The sequence below is a fragment of the Odontesthes bonariensis genome, chromosome 3 (assembly GCF_027942865.1).
Source record: "Odontesthes bonariensis isolate fOdoBon6 chromosome 3, fOdoBon6.hap1, whole genome shotgun sequence".
NCBI lineage: Eukaryota > Metazoa > Chordata > Actinopteri > Atheriniformes > Atherinopsidae > Odontesthes > Odontesthes bonariensis.
Window position 1 is genome coordinate 7730430 of NC_134508.1, and position 13415 is coordinate 7743844.

A 13415-nucleotide genomic window follows, 5' to 3' on the forward strand; every position below is an offset into this window, starting at 1 on the left:
ACGTCATTTTGACGTCACGTCCGCCGAATGGCTTATTACAGCCGCTAATGTTAAATAGATTTTATTCCTTGGCACATATGTCTTTGTGTTCATTAGCTTTCTTTTTGTAAGTGCATCATCTTCTTCTTTTTATTATTATTCCTATGCTCCCCCTGGATATCTTCTTTTTGGCGTTATGCTCACATTTGTAAACTGTTATTTTGTTGATTTACTAATAAAGTTTAAAAAAAAAAATATATATATATGCTAAATAGATTTTATCTCGTAAATGATCCCACTAATAATGCATTGATTGTTTCCAAACTTCTGCCGTAGTACACATAGGCTCTTAACTCACAAAACGAGGCATTAGAAAGTTTGTAAGTTTACCGGGAGTTTATTTACCGCTGCTAATGCTCTTATTGTTAATGCAGGCTAATGCTAACGCTGCGTCGACGTCACTTCCGGTAACTCCCGGAATATGACTAATTGCATTGCTTGCACAGCAAAGGAGATGTTATGTTATCTGACATGTTATCTGTCATCTGTATTCATAGTGTTGTTGTGTGTGTATTGTGTAATCCTTTGTACTGTGTGTCTTGATTTCTTTTTGTTTGTATGGACCTTGAGTCTGAAGCTATAGCTTCTTGAATCTTGACACATTCCGCTTGCCGTAGTTCAAGAAGTTGCAGCGCACATTTGAAAACGTGAGGCGCTAGAGAGCAAATTCATTCAACTTTGCAAAATAAAATTGCACCACTAGATGGGGGAAGAAATTACATAGTGTCCCTTTAAAAAGGAATTGATACTCTGAGAAGAGTACTTTGTGCTTTTACTTAAGTATTTTTTTTAACATTGGTACTTGAGTACAACTTTTCGGAGCTCTTTGCACCGCTGCGTGTTAGCCAGGTGTTTGTAGCAGGGATCTCTTCCACCACAGAGCCATGCTGCGGCCGGGGGTGGAATGGGTAACACCACTGCTCTGATCTGCCTCCTCAGCCTGCTGACAAACCCAGTATGGAGCACTGGACCGCACTGAGTTCAGAGGAGGCACACACACACATTTACTGCGATAAACATGTACAGAAAACCAGAGAAAAAACCCAGAAATGAAGACTCACACAGCCCAGAGGGAGCCAGCGGGAGATTGGTACAATAATTCAACACAGATTTAACTCTGTAAACCGTTTCTGGATGAAATGAACTATACGAAAACAGATGTAGAAGGCAGCTAAAAGAAGATGTTGCCCTGACGACGGGTGGTTGCTTCATCTACTGGGGGCCAGTATAAGAAATTAAACTGATCTCAGTCAGCTTCGTGCAGAACTCGACCTCCTCGATGACTTGATAAGCATCGAAGTGAACAGCTGCAGGAACCCAGTATCAGCAAGGATCGACAGACAGTTGACAAAGGTTGTTTTTTTTCTCTTTAAATCACCTTTTATCTGTCCTGCTGTCGGTGGAAGTGCACAACTTCGACATGCCATTAGAGCACGCTGTTCGTTTGCTTTTAATGCATTAAATCTTCCACCAAAATCCCCTTTTTTATGCTAAATTTTTCATGGTACAACTAAGTTTTCGTGCGTATTACTTGATTTATCAACCACTAATAATGCACTAATGCTCAAATATATTTAAACCTCATCTGTGCCTTGTTCTTAGTGTTTTTTTCTGCTCGCATTATTGGAAACTCACCAGTTTATACTTCAATTTGACTCTTAAGTTAGATTTCATAAGCCAAAAAGACTCCCAGAAGCTAAATATGATTGCTAATCTAATGCGTCTTCACATTACTCAGTTTTTCTTTTACAGATCACTTTATTTGATCTGATTACTGGTTTATTTGTAGTAGCCTGTATTGTACGATTTATTACAACACGGTTCTTTAATTTATCTCACCAACGATGAGCTTTAAATTTTAGATTCAATGCTTGAACTAAAATCCTTCAGTCCAAGTAGATTTATATGATTAAGTCCCTCCAGAACAGCTGGAGCAGCTCACGCACAAACAAACTCAACAGGAAAATATTCACTGGAACCGTTTTAACGCAATAAACTTTTATTTGTAATCATCTGTTGTTGCTGTTTACTTCTCAAATCAATAATTCGCAGTTTTAAGGTCATATTTAGCCACTAGCATAGTTTTTACGAGTAGTTTCCCTTCCACGCTTACCGTTATTTTAACCCGACCCTCAACCGTGAATACTGTAAGACACTGTGGCTTTACAGTCTCTCAAAGCAAGTTAAAATACAGGTCTATACTTAAAGAAGAAAGGAAATGAATCAATAGTGTTAAAAGATTACAAAAATCGAGGATGAATTGTCTTACATTGGAACAGGTTGCAGCGCTGCAACGTGGACGTGGAGGATGGAAAAGTCTGGAAAGGAGGATCGTTAGAGCGTACTGGTGATTGTCATAGACCGGGTTGCCAGGTTTGCAGACATAAGATGCAGAAATCAGTAAGTAAAGCGGAAGCATCATTTATTAAATTTTTAGAGAGACTACTTAAAAAAAGCTCATTAAAGATGTAGAAGAATTAAATATTTAGCCATTAAGTAATTCAAATGTATACTATTAGTGACGTAAATCAACAGTTTCAGCAGTTGGAAAAAAATAAGTCAGTTTTTTTGGGTGAAATAATCAAAATATTTACTGTCACTGTAAATTAAAAGTCAAATTATTACTTGTAATTTGTTTTACAGTAACCGCTAAACAGCTCAATACTAGCGAATGGGGCGGGTGCATTTTGTTATATCTCGAAGCGTATTTTCTACAGACCTGGCAACTGCCGCACGGTCAATCTACTCGACGCAACTCAAAAATCATGGCGGACGAAGTGGAGCAGGTCTGTGTTGGTTTATTCAAATATCCTTTTAATTGTGACACAGCGTTGATGTAACTGTCTTATATGGGGGGGCTACGGATAGTTTTAATCGTGTTCTTGATTTTAAGTGCGCACCGTGTTGTTTTGTGCTTTGCACTTGTGTTATCGGACTGTTTGGGCCTGTGACGCCGGCTAGCTGGGTTAGCCTGGTTAGCTTCTACTGCTACCGTCAAAATGACAAAAACGTGTTTGATTAGCCAGGTTCAACCTCAAAAGGGACATTTAAAACTAATACACACGGCTCTCCGAAGTGGTTTTCTGTAACGTTTGTCACACGTCAGTGACAAGATTGTATGTTGCATTATTTTAAACGTAGACTCTCCATTTAAACTGTATTTTTAAAAAGAAATGCTCAAATATTAGTTATATATTAAAACACTGGTGTTTTCATGAGAAGACTCTCCTCTTATAATGCACCTCAGTGGTTCCTGTCCAGGGACAGCTTGTTAATTAAATCTAATTCGTCTGGTTTATTGTGCTTTGGCGCTCATATTAAGTTGAGGAGTTTCTTTCTTTCCCAAATAACCCAAATTCATCTATAACTTTTCTCCACAGCAACCACACCTGCATTTATTTTTTTATTTTATTTATTTTGTTCCTCACCAGCTGATGCAGAATATCTTTTCAAAATGAAAAAAATCCGAATCAAATGTATTTGTATAGCACATTTCATGTACAAAACAATTCAAAGTGCTTTACATCAAATAAAAGCATTGCAGCAGGGAGTGGAAGAAGCATTAAAAATACATAAAAGAATATAAAGAGAAAGAAATAAAATAATTTCAATGAATTTAAAAACAAGCAACAGTCCAGATTAAATAAAAGATATCGTGCAGATTTCATGCATAGACACATGAGAAAAGAAATGTTTTTAACCTGGATTTAAAAATGTCTCCATTTGGTGAAAGTTTAATCTCCACTGGCAGTTTGTTCCACTGAAGCTTAACTTGGTTTATACTCATTTTTAAAGGGTTGCACGGTGAAAAACTGACCAAGCAATAACATTTGTCAACAGAAATTAAAAACAGAAAAATTCAGAAAGGTGCGCCTGTTAAAAAAATGAGAAGAGTGAGTGGAAAATTAATTTTAAGGCTTTAATATTTAGGCCCAAACACCGGGACCATCATTATTCACAACTATCCGGCCATCTCGCCGGGTGTTGATCAGAGAGGATGAGCCAACGAGCCAGGAGATGAGCAGAGGTTGAACTTTTGCCAGTTGCCTGCACTGCTCCTCATGGATACTTCAGCTCATCTCTCCAGCCTGTTTTTTCTTTCAATGAAATCTTCATTTTGGCTGCTTTTTTTTTAATTTATTTTTTTTAAACCCCCCTCTTAGATCACTGCACTGTAATTAAAGGTTATTTAAAAAAAATCCCTTTCCATCATGGAACCTTGAAACTGAACGAGAGTTTCAGACCTGTACATCGGTCACAGAAGATGGGAACCGTTAAACTTTTCCATGTCTCTTTGTGTTCTGCAGCCTGACTTTGCTTTGTGTAAAAGCTGTTATATGATGGCATTAAAGGGATAGTTCGCCTCTTTTGACATGAAGCTGTATGACATCCCATACTAGCAATATCATTTATGAACATCTTCTTACTCCCTGCTGCGTCCTGTGAGCCGAGTTCCAGCCTCGTTTTGGTGTTGATGAAAGTAGTCCGACTAGTTGGCTGGGGTTTAAAAAATAAAGCATTTTTTCTTCTCAAAGCAATATGCGTTCAACAGAGTAATACATTTGCATCACAAAATCGTTGTCCAGGAAAAAGTCAGACCTCACAATCGCTTGGCCCTATTTTCTCTCCCTTCGTATCACTGCCTGCTGTGCAGACCGAGCAGTAAACACCGTAACAGGTGCGGCTGTCGGCAGCTTTATTTTTGCTAGTATGGGATGTCATACAGCTTCATGTCAAAAGAGGTGAACTATCCCTTTAACTGTGATCTGTTTCTCTTCTCCAACCACCACATCTTCTCTGGACTGTTTTTAACCCCGACTGTAAAGATATTTCAACAATGTTTCGTCTGGAGGAGTCACATCTAACTCCTCAGTGGAAGAAATGCTGTTTGTTTCCCATCATTACTGAGCTGTACCTTACTTAGATTAGGGAGTAAACCACATTTCTAAACATGATGCAGCTCAGAGAGGGATTAAATATGTACGCGAGTCCAACTAACGTCTCGTGTCTTTAATGTGTTCTGCAGCAACCGCCGACCAACACAGTCGAGGAGCCGCTGGATCTGATCAGGCTCAGCCTGGATGAGCGGATCTACGTCAAGATGAGGAATGATCGGGAGCTCCGCGGCCGACTGCATGTAAGCTGCTGACAGTCGGCACGGTTCAGACCATCTTTTCTCCATTTCTGTCAGCTTTGCTCTGCGAGATGCTTGGAAGAATACGCTGTTTGGTTGTTTCTGATCGGTTCCAGTGTGTGTGTTAAGCTTCTTTGGGCGTTTCTACTCGTTCTCATGTTGATGTCGTCTGTTCCAGGCATACGATCAGCATCTCAACATGATCCTGGGAGATGTGGAGGAAACGGTGACCACAGTGGAGATCGATGAGGAGACATATGAAGAACTTTACAAGGTGCAGCTTCATTTTCTTCCGTTTTTCTCCTTTTACAGCTGCGCTTTTCCTTTTACTAACTCCTAAAACGATAAAATAATGCTTCTTCTTAGCAATCGTTTGCTCTCTTTAAAGAGAACACGTGCTCTTTCAGGGTTAAACATGTCAAAAATAACATTGATGTTCCTGTTGAGCGGTTAAAGTGATGTTAAAGACGTATCCAGGCTGTTAGACGTGCTCTTTTACATCTGCTGTGGACCATAAGTATAAATCCAGAGACTGTTTACAGTAACTTGATGGAAGGCAGTGAAAGGGTGCGTTTACAACTTACCTCAGATGTTGTTGCTATTGCTTATTCAGACCTTTAGACGCCCACATTTAACCATAAATGGTCAATATTAATGTTTAGAAATGATAACAATCATGGCCTCGTTCCTCCACCTCTGAACATCTTTAGCTTCTTTGTTAGCATATAGTTGTCACAACCCTTGAGCGTCCTCTCGCGGCTGCAGATAACAATGTTTGCTCCTTGGTTCATGTCAGTCAGGATGAATTAACATTTAAAAACATGTTCAATTATATATATTTTTATATACAAGTCGCAGGAGCAGCCAAACTATGAAAAAAAGTGCGAGTTACAGTTCGCGTTGTCTTTACGTAAAATGGTCACGACTGTTGTTTAAAACGGAAAAAACATCTTTCTTCTTATTTTTCTTAGTTGAAATAAATAAACCTGTCATTTCTTTGTTGTTGTTCCACTCAAACAGGTGTCCTGTATGAACTTTAGACTTCATTTTTACAGCTGAAATATAATTTTTATTACCACGAAGACAGTAAAAATACCAAGAAAGGTACCCTAATAGTAAATATTTGTAGAAAATGCTGAGTTCTGTATCCTAAAAGGCTCTGACTTGTACAGTTAAGTGGCTTAAATGAGGCCAACACTTTGAACCAAGCCTGAAATTCACCACAACAAAGACGAGGTGCTGTGTTCCTGGTGAACGTTGTTTGTTCTTTGATCCTGTCGGTAAAGGTTCCAGCCACGATAACCCACGAGCTGAAGCGTGAACCAGCTGTTGTGTTCTGCTAAGTCTTTGCCCGCCGTCATCTTCTGCTTTAGTGGCGCTTTAATTGTAAATGTATTTTATTTATGTAGCCCTTTACAAACAATCATTATGATGTACCAAAGTGCTTTACAGCAGGTATTAAATAAAGTGTAGAATAAGTAAAAACAATAAAAGAACAGTGAAAACAATAAAATGCAACAAAATCGAATAAGATAAAAGTGTCATCATACTACTGGGTATTAAAAGCCATCCTAAATAAGCAGGTTTTTAGCCTAGATCTGAAGAGGTAATTGAACAGTTTAAGAATACAGCCCAAAGTCGTGTGAACGTTTGCCTCCTTTGTGTCCTTTCAGTCCACCAAGAGGAACATCCCCATGCTGTTTGTCCGAGGAGACGGCGTGGTCCTCGTGGCTCCGCCCCTCAGGGTGGGCTAAACCGGACCGTCGCCCGGTGGGGAGGAGGGCTCATGGCAGCTGGGAAGTGTTCACGTTGTGAGACAAAGGGTGGTGGTGACATCACAAACAGGAGTCGGGTTTAAACATATTCCCCCCCCCCGTTTCGTTAAACACTTGTCGGAATCATTCTCTGAATTTACTTCTTTCATTATTAACGTTGTTTTCTGGACAAATGACAATTATGTTTTGAGAGAATGACAAATTGACATGTTGGAAGGAGAGAAATTTAGTTTTTACCTTGATAAATGGTCATGGCCTGCGGTGAAGTCGGGCCACAGTGGATATTTCATTTAATTTAGTTCAAGAAAGCTGTTAAAAAAATCCTGTGTGAATTTAGATGCTCATACCAGACGGTGTCTCACTGGTTTCAAGCTGTAATTTTTTTTTTTTTTTTTAAGGAATGAGCACACAACAACCTGAGCAAAGGGGTTTTATTTTACTCCATATTTGGGAAGTTTTTTTGAGTTTCTGTTGGGTAGTTTTTTTTATATGCATTTGATGTGTTTTATGTGAGTAAATCAAGCTCAGATTTGTAAAAAAACAAGAAAAAAGTGGGGAAATAAAAAAAGCAAATTGAAAAAGAGTTCAGTGTGATGTTTGTTAGGTTCAGACTAAATCTAACATACAAATGACTTTAACCCAGTAATATTTCAGCAGAAGAGGCTGAAACATGAGCTTAAGTCCTGTTTCTCCCCTCACTCGTGCATTATGTTGGACACTCACCGCCCACTGTATCAGCTACATCTTGTTAGTTAAAGGTTGGACCACCTCCTGCCTTCAGAACTGCCTTAATTCTTCATGGCAAACTTTCAACAAGGTGTTGGAAACATTCCTCAGAGGTTTTGCTCCATATTGACATGACAGCATCAGGCAGCTGCTGCAGATGTGTCGGCTGCACATCTGTGATGAGAATCTCCGGTTCCACCACATCCCAAAGCTGCTCTGTTGGACTGAGATCTGGTGACTGTGGAGGCCGTTGGAGAAACCAGTTTGAGACGATATGAGCTCTGTGACACGGTGCATTATCCTGCTGGAAGGAGCCGTCAGAAGATGGTGCACTGTGCTCATAAAGGGATGGATATATATATATATATATATATATATATATATCTCTGTTAACGCATTAAATTTGACATTTATAGAACGTGCGCACGTTCATCTTGTTTAAAAAGCTAATTTTGCGTTAAAAAGTTAAATTTCAGTTGCTTTAATTTCCTTTTAAAGTTTCTAGGTTTCCTCAGGGGCTGAGATACCTTAATTTTAATTAAAACAAATTAACCCGGTACCCGGAACTACGAAAATTTAATATAACCCCGTTAGCAGAACTATCAGAAATTGAATTTTTACGTTCCACCACTAATTCGACTGTGATGAAATCCAGACTCGTCAGACCAGGCAGCGTTTTTCCAACCTTCTCTTGTCCAGATCTGGTGTGAATTGTAGCCTCAGTTTCCTGTTATTAGCTGACAGGAGCGCCCCCTGGTGGGGTCTCCTGCTGCATCTTCTTCACGGTTCCACCTGCTGAGCGTTCAGAGATGGTTTTCTGCGTTCTTTGGTTGGAAGGAGCGCTTATTGGACTTCCTGTTGCCTTCCTGTCATCTGGAACCAGTCTGCCCATTCTCCTCTGACCTCTCACACCAACAAGGCATTTTCTCTGGATATTTTCTCCTTTTCGGACCATTCTCTGTGAACCCCAGAGATAGTTGGGGGTGAAAACGTTCAAAGTCCCTTAAATCCCCGTTCTGATGCTCAGTTTGAACTTCAGCAGGTTGCCTTGACCACCTCTACACGCCTAAATGCGATTGGCTGATTAGCTTTTTGTGTTAACAGGTGCACCTGATAAAGTGGCCACTTGGTTTCAGATCCAAACTGTGTCAGAACCACCATCCAGCTGCCTAATTACTGCAGTAAAATGTTTTTATAAAGCCATGTAAATATATCAAAGTGCAGTGCTGTGTTTCAACCACTAGATGGCAGATCCTCTACACAAAAGAACCCTTCATTGCCACCCTGACATCATTTCTGCTTTTTCAGACCTCAGCTCACATCTTCTACATGACAACACACCAACAGCTCTGAATGTATCCCAGAATAAGAGTTTATCTGAGGAACAGCCGACTGTTAATGGTCAAATCTTCTTTCAAAGCAGCTTTTATGGAAAAGTGTCAAACGTCTTTGGGTGTATTTTATATTAGTTGGTGCACTATTTTGTTTTATTTTTTATATCTCAACAGTTAACCAACTTGTCTACGAAAGTTTGAGAATTTACCACCTGAAGAAGATTCTAATGAACCGAACTTTCAGTTCATGATCAAACATCTGCAGAACCTCAGCTGGAGCCGTCTGTTTCAAGTCAAATCAAATCAAATTTATTTGTATAGCACATTTCATGTACAAACAATTCAAATTGCTTTACATAAAATAAAGGCATTGCAGCAGGGAGTGGGAGAAGCATTAAAAATAGATAAAAGAATATAAAGAGAAACAAATAAAATCATTTAAATGAATAACAGTCCAGATAACTTCAAAGATATCGTGCAGATTTCATGCATAGACACATGAGAAAAGAAATGTTTTTAAGCTGGATTTAAAAATGTCTCCATTTGGTGAAAGTTTAATCTCCACTGGCAGTTTGTTCCACTTGTTTGCAGCATAACAGCTAAATGCTGCTTCTCCATGTTTAGTCTGGACTCTGGACTGGACCAGCTGACCTGAGTCCTTGGATCTAAGAGCTCTGCTGGCTTTATATTCTCTGAACAGATCACAGATGTATTTTGGCCCCAAACCGTTCTGGGATTTGTAAACCATCAGCAGGCTTTTAAAATCTATTCTGTGACTGACTGGAAGCCAGTGTAAAGATTTTAAAACTGCTGTGATGTGTTCACCACATGTTTGGTGCCGGGAACCCATTCAGACGTGAGGATTTTCTTAAAAAAAACAAAAACTGTGTACTAAAATCTTTTATATCTCAGCCCCTGAGGAAACCTGGAAACTAAATAAAAATCATTTGAGAGGTTAAACCTGCAGCTTTTACTGTAAATAACTGACTTTACCTTCATGTTTTATCAAGGTTTTCAGAGAAAAACCTGTAAACCGATCCGGGTCATAAAGGGTTAAACGAGTTCTAGCTAAAATGCTAATGTTGGAAACCGTTGTACTCCTACACCAGCGTGTGTTAGCTTGAAGCACAGCTTCACTTTCCCTGCTAAGCTTCAGCAAAAGCAGAAAAAAAACAGATCTTTCACTCCCAAAACCAAACTTATATCCAGAAAGCTGCTTAACAAGAGTCGAGCTGTATCCAACCTTCTGCTTCAGTACCGAGGAGACGAAACCCAACAGACAGAGCTCTGATTTGTAGTTCTCACAGCTCTGAATGATATAAGGATCTGAATGCGATAAATCGTTCTGGGAGAGAATAAATAATGATTCTCCAGCTGTTTTTAGAGCAAAAAGTTGCTCCTAAAACCTGCCTTTAAGTGTAAACCTTTGCAGGAGTTTGCAGAAGCAGTGTTTGTATAAAATGTGCCCTTTAATACGCTTTAGTGAGAAGCTGAGAAGCTGTTAGTCAATAAGAAAAATAGCAATTTAAAAAAAAATTATATAAGGCTACGCTGGTAATGTTTTTTGAGTCACTTTTTTTTTACTTAAGGAATATAATCAGGCCAAAGTCATGATCCTTGTAAGAAGCAGAAATAGTTGACGTCATAAATCTGATCCAATTGATCACTTCTACATCAAAAGTCAGAAGGTAAAATCAGCCAGTGAGGAACCGGCAGGATTCATACCCCAGCACCAGTCAGCCGAAGGTCAAGAAAAGTCCCACGGACCAAACGCATCGAGGAAGTTTGATACAGTGATGCAGAATCTGTCGGCTACTGCTCAACTTTTCCTTTCTTTTCCTTTTTTTTTAGCCTTGAAAAGTGTAAATGATTCACCTTAAACAGCACAGAAGCTCACTCGGTCCAAGCAGAAATATCTCATCAGATGTTTGAACGGTCACCATAACATTTTCCACAGACACTCCTGCACCTTTCAGGATGAATTCTGATGACTTTACTGCTACTCTTCACCCAGTTTGAGTCCATTAAACTCTCAGGTGAGCAGCAGCGCCCCCTGCTGGTCTGAGACGGGAGCTGAAATCTTTTCCTTTTATATGAAGTTGTGCCTGATGGGATCCTTCACACCCTTCTTTTTTTTTTTTATCACCACCAAATGCAACAAAGAGTAACTGTGATGGACACGTTGGCATGTTGGCATGTTGGCATCTGCTTCCATCTCAAAGCTCCATAAGCTCCCAAATGCGATTAAAGACTTTCAGCCTTGTGAAGTGGAGATTTATCGTTGTCTATATTCAGAAGGTTATTTATTGTTTTTAGGAAACGGTTGGCCCGGGGCGGGGGGGGGCTCCCCGTTTCCACATCACCAGCCAACACACAGGTGAAGATGGCAGGCTTAACGAGGGGAACAATCCTCCACCGAACACTGTTTATGTCTGTAGTTGCACTTTGTCGACTGGAAAAGTTCATTCATAGCAGAGACTGTGCGGCTCGAGGTCTGCGTGCCTGTTGTTATCGTACCGTCCTGTGGCCTCTGCCGCCGGTTCCTGAACAGAACATCTTGCATCGGTTGTTTTACATCTGTGTCGCCCACAATTTTGTAAAAGTCTGTTGCTGTCTGCTGTGGAACCGGAAAAGAAAGTAATCGGCGGATCCACCAAACCTGGAGAAGGGTACGGAACTTTTACTCGGCCATTTTCATGTTAAAGTTCTTCCAGACGGCGGAGTCGACAGAACCAAAGTCATCTGTAAACACTGCCAAGTTGAATTGTCTTCTCAGCGTAGTAGTTCCAGTCTAAAATATCACTTAAAGGCAAAACACACAACTGATAGCAGCAAGTCATTCAAGGAAACAGACAGTGGAGCGAGGCTTCTACATAAAAACTACAGAAAGATGCTGATGTTAAAAGTGTGTTTGCACAACAAATGTTATGGCACTTTCATTCATATGGCAGCACATTTAAAATAAAACTAAATGCTAAAAGCTATACACTACTTTTGAATTCATTTTGGGATTTTGCATACAAATGTGATTAATCAGGGAAATCATGTGATTAATTAGATTAAACATTTTAATCATTGCCCAGCCCTAGTTTTATTTAAACTCATTTCCAGCCCTGAATCCTTCTCCAAACTTTTTAGAATCAGTTTCAGACCTGAAATTAAATCAAAGAGACGGGACAGACATGTTGGGGAGGGGGGGGGTCATCCTTTCTGCAATATGATGAAAGTCAAATTATACCGGGCAGGTTTTTAATGTTGCGTTACTGGACTGACAGGAAAAGTCCTCAAATGGGACGTCATCCAAGTCTTTGAAGTGTTCGGCAAATAAATAGTAAGCGACTTCGTGCCTCGCAAGTCTTTACAACTTGGGTCAGAGACTCTTTGAGCTCCAATCACTGGAGCTCTGATGTGATGGAGCCGCATTACTCAGCATTCACACTCAGGCCAAGAATGTGTGTGATGTAGCAGCGGTTATTTAAATCCACATCCGTCACTTGTGCTGCAGCAACCAGCACCACCTTCTGGTTTCATCATCCGGGGGTCAGGGAGGCCGACGCCTGACGGGTGGCTTTTCTTTCTCCCTCATGTTTTCTCAAAAGCTTCCGTTCAGTAAGTTGTGTTCGGTGATGATGATGAGTGTGCAGATCGAGGGTGAAGAAAGAAATCCATTCCTGTTATTCACTCGACTTTTCTCTAACCAACCATGTGGAGTAAGTGTTTCCAGCTAAAAGTTTGTTTGGATTGAGACGTGCATTGAAATGCATTGGATTCTATAAGTGCTTCATGACCCACATATCTGACATACAAACATTCTAATGAACTAAATTCTAATAAATGAATAAATAATAAATAAATAAATAAATAATAAATTGAATAAATAAATAAATTCTAATAAACATCTGATTCATAAGAAGGTCTTTTTCATTTCCCGAAGTCACTCGTGTTGTGCAGCAGAGGAACTGCTGGAGAACGCCGTGACTTTGAAAGGCTCCGCTGTTACCCCGTGGAAGCTGCACCTGTTTGCATGTGAATTCTTCACAGCTCTCAGCACTTGGGAGCGAAGTATTAATCTTTGCACTAATCTTCTCATCTACTTCTCAGAAAGAAATCTGTTTAAGGATCCCGCAGGTGTGCTTTTGATGGATCGAGGATCTTCAGTTGTTTGACAGGAATCATCCACAAATATTTCCCCTACGCGTCAGGGCGGCGCGTAGGGATAGTTAAAGGGATAGTTCGCCTCTTTTGACATGAAGCTATATGACATCCCATATTAGCAACATCATTTATGAACATTTTCTTACCCCCTGCTGTGTCCTGTGAGCCGAGTTCCAGCCTCGCTTTGGTGTTGACGAAAGTAGTCCGGCTAGTTGGCTGGGGTTTAAAAAATAAAGCGTCTTGCTTCTCAAA

General features: G+C 40.0%; 1 protein-coding gene across 1 annotated transcript; it reads left to right on the plus strand.

Moving 5' to 3' along the window:
- The first annotated feature begins 2778 nt into the window (after positions 1-2778).
- Positions 2779-7529, plus strand: lsm3 (LSM3 homolog, U6 small nuclear RNA and mRNA degradation associated). Its single transcript, XM_075462004.1, has 4 exons — positions 2779-2825; positions 5066-5176; positions 5352-5447; positions 6847-7529. Exons 1-4 carry the CDS (start codon positions 2805-2807, stop codon positions 6925-6927), a joined length of 309 nt encoding a protein of 102 aa, XP_075318119.1. The 5' UTR covers positions 2779-2804; the 3' UTR covers positions 6928-7529.
- The last annotated feature ends 5886 nt before the right edge of the window (positions 7530-13415 follow it).

Coding starts and splice junctions, on each gene's coding strand:
- lsm3 (XM_075462004.1), top strand. CDS start 2,805: ATGGCGGACGAAGTGGAGCAG. Junction 2,826..5,065: donor TGGCGGACGAAGTGGAGCAG/GTCTGTGTTGGT, acceptor TGTGTTCTGCAG/CAACCGCCGACCAACACAGT. Junction 5,448..6,846: donor CATATGAAGAACTTTACAAG/GTGCAGCTTCAT, acceptor GTGTCCTTTCAG/TCCACCAAGAGGAACATCCC.